This window comes from Rhincodon typus, chromosome 28 (genome assembly GCF_021869965.1).
Source record: "Rhincodon typus isolate 14 chromosome 28, sRhiTyp1.1, whole genome shotgun sequence".
In the NCBI taxonomy this organism is placed as follows: domain Eukaryota; kingdom Metazoa; phylum Chordata; class Chondrichthyes; order Orectolobiformes; family Rhincodontidae; genus Rhincodon; species Rhincodon typus.
In genome coordinates this window covers 13755140-13768250 of record NC_063359.1, presented here as the reverse complement: position 1 = coordinate 13768250, position 13111 = coordinate 13755140, and the positions used below count along the sequence as shown (strand labels likewise).

The window sequence follows — 13111 nt, the reverse complement described above, 5'->3', positions numbered from 1 at the left end:
TGTGTTCATCCAGCTCTACACCTTGTTATCTCAGATTCTCCAGCATCTGCAGTTCCTACTATCTCCAAATTCAGACACACTCATTCCACAACCATTTCCTGACATGAGCTTTATCCCAGTGTGTTTGGATGTCAAAGTTCCACTCTTACGAATGAGATTTACTTACACGTTTACAGGAATACAAATGCAAGCCCTTTGAAGTGATTGAAACGAGATCAGCCAGGTAGACGTCATAGAATATGAGTTCCCTGATTGCGGCTGTTAATCTGGTCCAAACAGGGAGCCCTGGCTGACAGAAAAGAACAGGAGTTTCAGACATCCTATTCACTCTGAGAGCTTATTCTGAGGAAGCTGGATCAGTGTCAGGGACTCCCCATGTGTAAATAAAGGGTGATTTGGTGACGAGATACTGACCTCTGTGAAGTTATATCACCTTTTCAATGATGTGTCATAGTTGTTTGAAGATAGCTTTACACTTTCACCTACATCTTACCACCTTCATACTCACTTCTCTTGCTGCCTGCCTAAAAGTAGTAAACTACAAGCTTAAATAAAATCGACACAGTATATATTATAAAGAATAACAAGTGTCTGGCAGGGAGTTTGAGACACTAATTCAGTCTTGGGGATCTACTGATGTTTATGAAATGACCAAACTTCACTCTTATACAGTTTATGACATATTCAAAACTGCTTGATTGAATTAATCCATTGTAACTTGCTGCCAGCCATCTGTTATTTTACATTTATTACAACAAAACTCACTTTAAAACAAGATTTTGTTTCAAGTTTCTCAATACATTGTCATTGTTACAGTGTGTCGTAATCCATGGCACATTGCATTTACTGCTTTGGCAGTTTAAAGAATAGCACATTCCACACTAATATGATTTCGCTCAAGCTTCAAAACACTCTTGGGCTGTTTACTGTGCAGAATCTGATATATCCCTCCTGATTTCAATACAGGACATAAAGTAAAAAGCTCACTGCCTGAACAACATACCCCTGTGTTACAACACATTCAGAAACTGTTCATCTCTCATTGAAAAAACTTCCTATCAGCCTGAATCAACAGCAGATTGTTAAACTAAACAGCCTGAAAGATACAGGCACGCTGTCTCAGCAACACAAAATCTGGAGCTCTCTTTCCTGCCAAGAACTAGTTCAACAGAAAATTTAAAAACTGAGATTGATCAGGTTTTCTGAAGTAACGATATTAGGGATGGGATTTTCTGATGTAATGGTATTAAACAATGCTGGGAGATGGAGTTCAGGCAGAGATTAACCATCATCTAATTGACTGTCAGTACAGGCTCTATGATTCTGATGTTCAAAAATTAAACAATTCAAAGAGGTAACTGAAGGGGTGATATTTGAGCTGAGCATTTAAAATGTTAAAACACAGTAAGTAAATAGCTGCTTGTAAGTAATCTGGAATATTGATGAAACTCAGCAAACAAACAACTCGAATGGTTCATGGATGAGTATGCAATGCCAGATGATCTGAGGCATGGTTTCTCGGTGTGTGCTGATCATGACTGAGGTGGCACTTCAATTGCTGCAAGAAAGTCCTATGCTGCTGAGTTGAAGAACAGAAAACATTGAATTCCCTGAGGCATCCTTTCTCCAAACTAGACTGGAATTGCCCGTGGAACTCTGACCGCATGCCAGTCACCATTCTCTCAGCTCCCTGAAGCTATCCAAGCCAGCCTTGCTGGAAAGTGCACCTCCATGCTGTTGGTTCGTGTCTGTGTACAATATTGGCCATAGCCCAATAAGCTGTAGACATTCACTATCTAGAAACTCAAATGGAGACACTCGTTATCTAGAGTCACATATCACTGAGACTATGGAACTTACAGCCGGAAAAACACAACACTTTCAGGCAAGGAGAAATCAAACTCAGAAAAAGGCACAACATGGAAACCTTTTCCTGGTCACTGTCCAGAATAATTTTCTTCACTAGCCTGACTGCTGATGGAAAGCATACTTGTTTCTCAACAATATAAAAATCCTCCAAGTCTGCAAAAATATTTACTGCTTGCCCCATTTTTATCCATCCTTTTCACTCATACGGTAACTGTTTATTATTCCACATACAGCCAGCCATTCAGTGAAAAGGGCAGGTGAGCAGGTCATTGGCTTGTCTGCAATTCTTGGCATCGGGTCCTCTCCATTACTTAGTCAACTGGAAGTATCTTTCAGTAGCTGAAAGGATGGATAAATAATCTACAGAATTACTTTTTGCCATCAGTAGTGTTGGGGCCCAAAGTGGGGCCTACATTGTCTGGAGTATCTAGATGGCAAACAGGAAATATGTCTTTTCAGAAACTCAGACAATGCATTTGCAGTCAATGGTCAGTTTGATCAGACCAAGTATTGCTGCAGATGCAATTTTACACTGTTTATGCATGTAAGTAAGCGCTACAAATGTTTTATGCACCTGCGACACAAGAAGCCATGCCTATGCGGTGGGGGCAAAAATGGATGGCAAAACTTACAGCTTGTTCCCACAGCTCACACCCCGGAAGTATGAGGATTTGAAGATTTAACCTGTCAAACTCATCTAGGTGATTGTTGTCAAGCACTGTCTGATGGATGGGACAGGGATTTTGGGTAGAGAGAATGGTTCCTGATTTGTTAACTGGTGATCATAGTCAGTGTTGAGGGGGTAGGTGGTAGAGGGAAGGAGAAGCCTCATGTTTCACTATGGAGAGTGGGAGACAGATACCCACATTTTCTACACCCAAAAGAAAGCCTGAAATAATTACAAAACTTTTGTATTGTGGTTGGTTCTTTCAGAGCACATTTCTATCCGCCACCAACCTTCACCAAAAGAGCTTTGGCGTTGGGCAACATTGGTGCAGCAGTCAGTCAAAGTAGCACCAGGGTGAAAATGATGGTATTCTATTCTGAAATTTAAATAACAATTGCCCAACACCAACTGGAAATGTAACACGTGAGAAAGGCATGTAACGGGTACACACTGGGCACTATTGTTTCTGTCACCTGCTTGTTCTATTCCAGTTGAAAGGCAGAGTTAACATTGAACCCAAGGGTTTTTCAGTAAATACTGGGATTAAATAAGCACTTTAAAAGTGCGACATTTAGTGTGATTATTAAGTATGGAAGAATTGCACTTGATAAATTATTTTTGCATCACAGTTACTATAAAAGCTGCTTTATTACAACCAACAGCTTGAAGGATGGTGCAACTCAGAATTAACCTGAGATTGTGTCTGAAAAGTAGCTAACAGGATTTTAGTGTGCATAACTTAATACTGTAAAATCCTGATTAATATCATGGGCTGGAGCTATCAAGCTACAACGTAATGGGGGGTTCGGATGATGTCTTTAGGGAGAAGAGCAAAGTGCCAGAAATGTATGAATGTTCAGCGGATCACAAGATTTCAACTCTTTCCAAAGATATTGAAGCTTTTAAAAACGCAATTACACTGGTCTGCTTGCAGCATTTGTGTCTTTGCTAACTGCCTGGCATAGTGACAGGGAATTCTACTGAGTTTACACTTTATTCTTCCACTCAGTTACATTTAAGGATCAATTTCAACTGTCCGTCCTCAGACTAGTGAGAGCTCTATTAAAGTGGCGACACTGTCCTGTTTGCCAGTCTGGTACTGCACATATAGCAAATTAGGAAACAAGAACAGGATTATTCAACCAAATCACAGCTGATCTTCTACCTTAATAGTATTTTCGTGCACTATCCCTATATCCTTGATAGCTTTAATATTTCATGCCAATGTCAATTTCTTTTCTACATCTGTTTCCGTGATACAATGTATTAAGTAATACATTTTGCATTAACTAAGTAACAAAGAAGATTGATGAGGACAGAATGGTGGATGTGATCTATATGAACTTCAGTAAGACATTCGACAAGGTTCTTCTTGGTAGACTGGTTAGCAAGGTTAGATCACACGGACTACAGGGAGAACTAGCCATTTGGATACAGAACTGGCTCAAAGGTAGAAGACAGATGGTAGTGGTGGACGTTTGCTTTTCAGACCGGAGGCCTGTTACCAGTGGTGTGCCACAAGGATCAGTGCAGGGTCCACTGCTTTCTGTCATTTATATAAATGATTTGGGTGTGAACATAGGAGGTATGGTTAGTAAGTTTGCAGATGACACCAAAATTGGAGGTGTAGTGGACAGCAAAAAAGGTTACCTCAGAGGACAACGGGATCTTGATCAAATGGGCCAATGGACCGAGGAGTGGCAGGTGGAGTTTAATTTAGATAAATGTTAGGTGCTGCACTTTGGAGAGGCAAATCAGCGCAGGACTTACACACTTAATAGTAAGCTTGTGGGGAGTGTTGCTGAACAAAGAAACCTTGAAGTGCAGGTTCATGGTTCCTTGAAAGTGGAGTCCCAGGTAGATAGGACAGTGAAGAAGGCGTTTGGTATGCTTGCCTTTATTTGTCAGTGCATTGAGTAAAGGAGTTGAGAGGTGATGTTACAGCTGTACAGGGCATTGGTTTGGCAGTTTTTTGAATACTGTGTGCAATTCTGGTCTCCCTGCTATAGGAAGGAAGTTCTGAAATTTGGAAGGGTTCAGGAAAGATTTACAAGGATGTTGCCAGGGTTGGAGGGTTTGAGCTGTAGGGAGAGGCTGAATAGGCTGGGGCTATTTTCTTGGAGCATCAAAGGGTGACAGGTGACCTTATAGAGATTACAAAATCATGAGGGTAAATAGATAAGGTCTTTTTCCTGAGGTGGGGGAATCCAAAACCAGAGGGCATAGGTTTAAGGTGAGAGGGGAAAGATGTAAAAGGGACTGAAGGGGCAACTTTTTCATGCAGAGGGTGGTGTGTGTATGGAATGTGCTGCCAGAGAAAGTGATGGAGGCTGGTACAATTACAACATTTAAAAGGCATCTGGATGGGTATATGACTAGGAAAGGTTTAGAGGGATATGGACCAAATGCTGGCAAATGGGACTAGACTTATTTCGGATATCATGGACGAATTGGACTGCAGGGTCTGCTTCTGTGTTGTACATCTCTCTGATTCTGTAATAGAAATTCAACGGCTTCCACATCTGACCACTGTCCTGATGTGGCACCTAATGAGTGGCAGAATGGATGGAACAGTCCCAGAGGCAGATTGCCCATTCATAAGCCATCGTTTCACACATCTCGGAAGCTACTCATTCCGCCTATCACAATAAGCACTGGCTACTTTGTCCCACTCCTCTGCCTTTTCTCCCCATGTGCAAATACATCCTTTTTCAAGTGTACATCCAGCACTCATTGGAAAGTAATTATTGAATCTGCTTTCAACACACTTACAGGCAGTGAATTCCAAGACCATGCATTATTTGTGCATGTGTGTGGTAGTGAGAAGCGGAATTTTCAGGTCAGGCTGAGTTCCAGGAACTATCCAGCCTCAGAGAACATTGCTGTACCACCATATTTAGCTGCTGCAGCAAGTTTATGTTGTGGCAAACACTGTCAACTTCAACTTTTATTGAAGCTTTCGTTGAAAAGAATTTTTGCAAGATATCCATGTGATACAATTCACCATTTCAATTAAATGTACTAGTTAACATGCTGTCTCTCCTCGTGTTTACTAACCATAGCTGTGAAGTTAAAACCATAGCAAAAAAGGGTTTCTGAAAATGCTGAAGAACTATTGTTGCTTTGAAAATACAGAGAAAAGGAAGTTTTATTTAACGACAGTGTGGAATGTTGGACATCGGACTACATGTGACTCCAGACCCACAACATTGTGGTTGACTTTTAACTACCCTCTGGAATGGGCAATAAATGTTGGCTTAGCCAGTGATACACTCATCCTATGAATGAATAAAAAAAAAAGTGATCCTGGCTACGAAATTTCGATCAATAGATTATGAAGCTAAGTTCTGAGTCTTGCGTGTCCATCCTGTCCTCATCTAAATATCAATTGAAAAACGATCGTGTGACATGGTAAATGAGTTGATTTGCCAACCGCTGCTCTCTAATAATAAACCTATTAAAGCAAAGGGCAGAGGATAAATATTTGGTTTAACTCAAAGCTGTGCCCAGATTCCAGAGGCCAGCTGCTCACTGGATTTGCTCTTTGGAAAATTAACTCAAGTTCATAACTTATTTTTTCACCTCAACAAATGACCAGACTTTCAAAAGATGTTGGGTTGAATTTCTTTCCCCTTGGTGGTGTCAAGTTTGATTGAAAAACGTACAGTTTGATGCCCACAATGTACCTGTGTACTGAATTCAAGTTTTGATCCTACACGCAGCATCTACAGCTTCAAATGAACATCAGTAGAGACAGCAGAGTTAGCTTTGTTTCACATACACTTTTCAACCCTGCGAACACCTCCAGTTTTTGTTCTGAAAGGGGATAATTCAGATGTGGATTCCTTCAAGTCAAAATAGTGCAATAATTAAAATGTTTAAAAATGTGCTTATATGTAAAACAAGAAAACAACAATTCTGTAAATTTTGTTCAGCAATTCATAACTTTTTTTGTGTTCACACTCAGTCTAAAAATGTTCAACCAGCATTGTTGTGTGTACGCTGTATGCATTTTACAGAGTGCTGATAGAGGATGCTTGTGTGCGGATATGGATTTGCAGTTCTTTGCTTGTCTAAAGTGGTACTTGTGTAGAATATGAAGAAACAATGTGTGTATCACAAACAGTATTACCCCCTTCTTGAAATGGAGCTGCTTGGAAATAACATTACAAAGTAGCAGGTCAAATGTGGGAGTTTTGGACATCAGATCGGGGCAGCATTTGCAGCTGTCTGCCAAATGCCTCAGGGAAGTTCCATTGATAGGTAGGGAAACCAGTAATCACATCAAAAAAGAAGACAAGTTCCATTTATTGTGTTCTTTGCTTATGTCCTCAGGGATGTAAAACCTGGAACTTTGTACACGTATCAAGTGGCAGTTGTCACGAGCTCTGATGAAAGTGAACCTTCCCCAGAACTGAAACATGTACATGGAACTGCTTACTGTGGAGATGGATTGATCCAGAAGTAAGTTTACCTCTATGTGGGCTAAACTCTGGGTGACCTTATTTTAAAACATTGAAATACCTAATTATTGCACTTTAATTTCCAACATAACAATTTCGATGGTCTCCCTTGATGGACGAGTGGAGCCAATGAAGTTATGAGTCAAAAGGTTCCAGGTTTAATGCTTGATTTGTGCAAGGAAATCGCAGATAGGTCAACGATGGAGGTGATACAATTGTTATTTGCCCATTTCACATGTAATGGTGAGCACTCTGGACTCTGAATCCAGCGATCTGAGTTCATATCTCGTTGGAACCTGCTTTCTCAAATGGCACGGTGGCTCAGTGGTTAGCACTGCTGCCTCATAGTGCCAGTGGACCTGGGTTCAATTCCAGCCTCAGGTGACTGTCTGTGTGGAGTTTGCACATTCTCTGCATGTGTTTCCTCCCACAGTCCAAAGATGTGCAGGCTAAGTGAATTGGCCATGCTAAATTGCCCATGGGGATATGTAGATTAGTGGTTTATTGGGGGATGGGTCTGGGTGGGATGCTCTGAGGGTTGGTATGGACTTGTTGGGCTGAAGGGCCTGCTTTCACACTGTAGGGGTTCTATGGTCTATGAAACTCTTAAATTGCTTTGGTCTTGTGGATTGTAAATTCAAACTAGAATATTGAGGTCCTGAGCTACCTAAGTTATCAAACACTGCTCAAAAGAAAAATTGCCCAGAGGTTCACTCAGCCTTGTTTTTTTTTGTTTTGTTGGACGTTTCCTGTTCAAGAATTGGCACCAGCCAAAATATGTTGAGCCTCGACAGGTGTGCTACTTGAAAGTGGGTCATTAAGTTACAAAATGTTTGCTCAAGGATGAATTGAGCTGATCTCTGATCTGTGTGTCATTGTAGTCCATGTTTGGAATCATACCCAAGCTGAGGGCTCCGACAAATTTATATCCCAGGGTATTCCCTCCTCTGGTTGTTTGTACAATTAAATCCTAATTGTGGAGATCCAGATGGAATTGTACCTGGGTAGTTTCTGTGATGCAGCACCATTTCTAGAGGCAGCAGTGCTCCAAATGTGCCCCTGAAAATGCAACTTCTATTTTTCACTCAGCATTTGATAATAATTGAAAAGGTGAGATAGACAAGTCCCTTCATTGCTAGAGAACAGCATCATAGCACACATGTAAAGAAAATTCATGGGCCCTGTGAGATGGGTGAAAATTTATGAATTTAGTATCACCGCATCCAAAAAGGTAAACTTTGACAGGCAGCTGCACAAACTGGAACTTCTAGGGGAGACATGAGAAATTTTTGGCATAAGTGCAGTTCAAATTGTAATAATTAAATAACAGTGCATTCAATTGGAACTTAGCCTTCAATATATTCGTTCAATGAGTCAGATGATCCTTAATGCCACAGCTTCCAATATCCAGAGGCAGAAATAGTTCACTAATCCTTCCCTGACACATTTTATCTAAAGATAGTGTTGAAGTGATGGAACACAGAATATCTGAGAATTGAAAAGACTGTTGGATTTGAACAGTTGCAATGATTAATGGCGTGTAGATTACATTCACTGGATATTTATCCCAGTTTCAATTATCTTTCCCGTAGAGATATCACAACTTCATCATAAATAAAAAACAGATAAGGTCAGCATAACCAACATATTGTAACAATTCCCTCATCTGTAAATTGTCATTCAATCTGACAATCACAAAGTCTCAGCAAATTATTGCCTCGTATTGTAACTGCATTTTAAATAATTTCTTAATATTGGTTTCCACTTGATTTTGGTATTTCTTTTAGTGCAATTCCCTCAATAACATGATAACCCGCAGAAAGGAATTAGGGAACTTGAAGCTTACATGGTATTACATTGGTGCAACTTGAGCTTCCATGATCTTTAGGGTTAGCTTTTAAAACATCGCCTAGAAACAAACTCACAAATCAAATCCGTCCTTGGGTTATGGCTAATCACCATTGGGAGTTTCCATCACTCTGGTGCTCATTAGCAGGTCTTCAAGGAAGATCTAAAAATTAAGCCGGAAATTTTGGGGGGAAGGGAACAAAATGATTTTCAGTCATTTAAAATCTGGGTTGTTCACAGTTGGTATATTAACATCAAGAGATAATTTTTTAAAGTGATAAATCCATTTTCAGTTGTGTTAATCAAACTTTACCAATTTCACACTTTGAAATATGTAAAGAAATATTTTAAATTATTTCTAAAGTTGAATGTTATATTATTAAACATGGCCATCTATAGCAGATCTTGTGCTTAGTGAAATGCAAAGGAGCTTGAAGAAAAAACTCAAGGGAGAAACATTTTTTACCACTTTAATTTATCAGAAGGATCATATAAATCGAACATAGGAAGTAAGGGAAAAAGAACAGGAATAGACCATTTAAGTTTATTGTGCAATTCAGTGAGATCATGGCTTATTGGGTTCAAAGTGGAAAATCTGCCACATCTTTGGACTGGATCTTGTTGGAAAGATAACACCATGGTAACTACGCACACTGTTTCTAATGTGCATTCAGCCCCCACAGTCAAAGGATTAAGTGATATGCTGTGACTTGCAAATATCCAGATATTTCTGTTCGTTCCACTGTTTGCTTTGCGCAAACAACATCTTGCCTTTAGTCCTCGCATTACTTCTAAGAAGGTGCTGGATTTGCACATGAATTGCTGATTAAAGTTGCCACACAAGTTAAATCCAATTATTAACAGTATTAATGCCCTAGCAATGCTGTGGTAATGGTTAATGCAGTGCTAATCAACTTATCTAACCCCAAAACTTGACAATTCAGGGTACGACATCTCAGTTCTTCACACAAGTTTTATTCCCGGAGACTTAAAAATGGATATTAATTTTTTGAAAAATGTTTTCTTACTTTACCCTTCTGTCTTATGTTCCCCTCCCTCCTAGTCCATTTTTCTTTCCTTCTCCTAATCTCTATTTTTGTACCTGCTTTGACCCTGATTCACCCATTTTCTCAGTTACTTCTGTTTCTTTCTCAAGGTGGGAATTTCATTTCAATGAAAGTTCTCCTTTGAGCTCATTATCCACTGTGATCCCAGATGCACCATTTCCTGCACTGTTATCAGTTCACAATACCTGCCAGTTCAGCCACAAAAATGTTTGGAACTGAAAAGTGCAAAAACAACCCTCCAACTAACAGCAGGAAGCAGCCCACTAATCCAGTTGAAAGGTTCAGAGCCACTCAAGGGTATCTCAGTTGGTTTTTCATTAACTGAATTCCTAATTTAGTGTATTTTTCTATACAATAAACAGATACATACACATGTATGATGTACGTACACATAGATAGCTCCACTAGATAAATAGATACATTGATACATATATGTACAGTTGCATGTATCAAATCAGGGATGGTTTGAAACCTTATTGAGGGCAGTTTGAAACCCAGGTGTTTATTTTGAGGGATCGACAATTGGTTGTTTGTTTGGGATGTTAACTAACTCAGGGCTGATGCAGGGTCTGTTGGGTTTAAGTAAAGACATTTTCAGAGTATTAGTCCAGTCCCAGGAGATTTCAGGTATCTCTGGAAGCTTGCTGACATCCTCCTCAATTGGTAAATTCAGATTGATTATGGCATGATTCAAGAGGTGTAGGTACAGATTTTAGGTGCAGTTATATTGTCACAGGATGCAACCCATTGAATTGGCACTGATTTTAGAAATTTCAGTAATCTGTATTTGATTCATCATGCAACAGTCAAGTGTACATCCAAAGCTTTGTGCATGGGATACCTGTCCTGACCGGTGCACTGTATTCAGAAGCTGACTGTTGAAATGCTAAGCTGTTTCTTCAAATTATGTATGTGTCAGCACCCCCAGTACACCAGACAGGGCTTGTTTCATACCATTGCCATCGAGCGGTCCTTTTGTTGCACTGTTGCTTAGGGGAAAGCCTGTTAACATGGGTTTTGAGGCACTGAATTGGAGATGAACGTAGAACATTAAACAGAACAGCACAGTGCAGGCCCTTTGGCCCATGATGTTGTGCCGACCTGTTATCCTACTAAGATCAAATTATTAATATTATTAATATTAATATTGAAAATTAGTTCCAGGTAGAGAGAGAGAGTGTCTGGCCTATGGTGGCCCGGTTGCCACTTTGTTACGAGGACAATGGTACTACTATAAATTAACACATAGAGTTGTACCAACTATGCCAATACTGTAATTGGTGCACAGTGAAGAAGTCAGCACAGATTGCTGAGTTAAAACAGTCCTGATGTCATGCTGTACTTATGAGCTTATTTAGAAAGACGTGATATTTCACTGTCGACAATCTTAACTTATGAGCAAAATTATAGGCAAAATGCACTCTATCCAATGCTTCTTTAAGGCTGTCCATAACCTTCATCCACTGAACCAATTTGGGCATCAATTAAAACGTATTCGGCTTCAGGAACCAAAGAGAATTTTATTATGTTGCAATAAATCACTAAAATTACTGCATTCGCTGCTCACAATGTGGTCACCTCTACAATGGGGAAACAAAGTGCAGGCTGAATGACTGCTTCACAGAACACCTAGATTCTGTCTGCAAAAAAGACCCTGAGCAACCCAATTGGCTGCCACTTCAACACACCACCTTGTTCCCTGGCCAACGTCTGTCTCAGGCTTGCTGCAATGCTGCAGCAAAGTTCAGCGCAAGATGGAAGAACAGCGCCTCAATTTCCATGGGAAATCGACACCCTTCTGGACTCAATGTTGAGTTCAACAATTTTACGGCTTGAGGCACCTTGCCTCAATCTCCACGCACCGGACCTTGTTATTACATGGTCTGCTGTTACACACAAACCATTGTTAGCCACTAATAGTCCCCATTTATAGTTATTCATTCTTTTCAGCTGACTGTTATCCACTCCTTTGTCTGTCCAACTGTTCTTCTGTCTCTTTGGGCTCTATCTCTCTATCATTTACTCCTTACCCCCCTCTCCCTACCCGATCTTCCACATAAAAAACAACTTTTTCCTAGCAACCCTCGGCTCTGAAGTGGGGTCACTGGACCTGAAACTTTAACTCTTACTTTGTTTCACAGCTACTGCCATACCTGTTGAGCTTTTCCAAAAATTTCTGTTTTTGCTTCTGATTTCCAGCATTCGCAGTTATTTTGGTTTTTAATCACTAAAATATGACTGGTTTTGGATCCAAGCTTTCCTTTAGTTCAGACTCAAAGCACTTCAAAAATCTCATGCTTATTTCCTCGCCAGGGAAACAGACAGTGACAGGAGGATTTTGGCTGACCATGTAAATAACTATTCACATGTAGAGGTAGTACACCAGTCAGGCTTTTTCTTTCAGACACTTCCTGTTAAATGTGAGTTTATCAGAGGGAACTGCAATGGCACCACTTAGTAAATTAGTTACGTCCGCAGTAGCTGGATACATGGAAGCAAAAATACCATCAAGTTAACCTTAGCCATCGTTCATTTTGTCCACACTGCTCTTCAAGTGGATTGGTAGGATTTAAACATAACATAAATCTTGGAGGAAATGCTTAGAGAGTTATTCTGCAAAAACAAAACAGTAATATGTCAAAAGAATGATATTTAATAATTAAACCTGCAGAGAATATCACAGAAATTATGGATGCCAGCAACTTTTTCAATAATTCATATTCATTAATTACTCATCTTCATTCTGATGTGATTCCAGGAGCCTGGGAGAAGAATGTGATGATAGTAACAAAATAAATGGCGATGGCTGCTCCAGTTTATGTCGCCAGGAACCATCTTTCAACTGTGTAGGTAGGTGTCCTGTCACATTAGTCATTGCTAGATTTATGATCTTTTCATTAATTGGAAAAATTCAAATTGTTTGATGGCTCAAGCCATTTAGTGAAGCTTGTAATATGTGGGAATATATTCTTGATGTAAATAATCCATGCTGGTGCTTACTTAAGAGTCTGCTCTGTTGAAACCCAACAATGACTGTGATAATATTTCAATTTAATATGAAATGTAAACAACATAGTATTATTGCTCAACACAGTGCGCAGCTGGAGGAGCACTGCAAGTCCAGCCAGCATCAGAGGTACAGAAAAGCCGATGTTTCAGGACGGGACCCTTCTTAGAACTAGGGAGGGGTAAGGGAG

General features: G+C 40.0%; 1 protein-coding gene across 1 annotated transcript in view; it reads left to right on the top strand.

Annotated features, from left to right (window-relative positions):
- Positions 1-13111, top strand: part of LOC109913486 (pappalysin-1-like) — a 277630-nt gene that overhangs the window by 89950 nt on the left and 174569 nt on the right. The window contains exons 8-9 of the mRNA XM_048613637.1: positions 6872-7000; positions 12673-12764. Coding sequence (XP_048469594.1) covers positions 6872-7000; positions 12673-12764 — 221 coding nt within the window. The remainder of the gene's footprint in view (positions 1-6871; positions 7001-12672; positions 12765-13111) is intronic.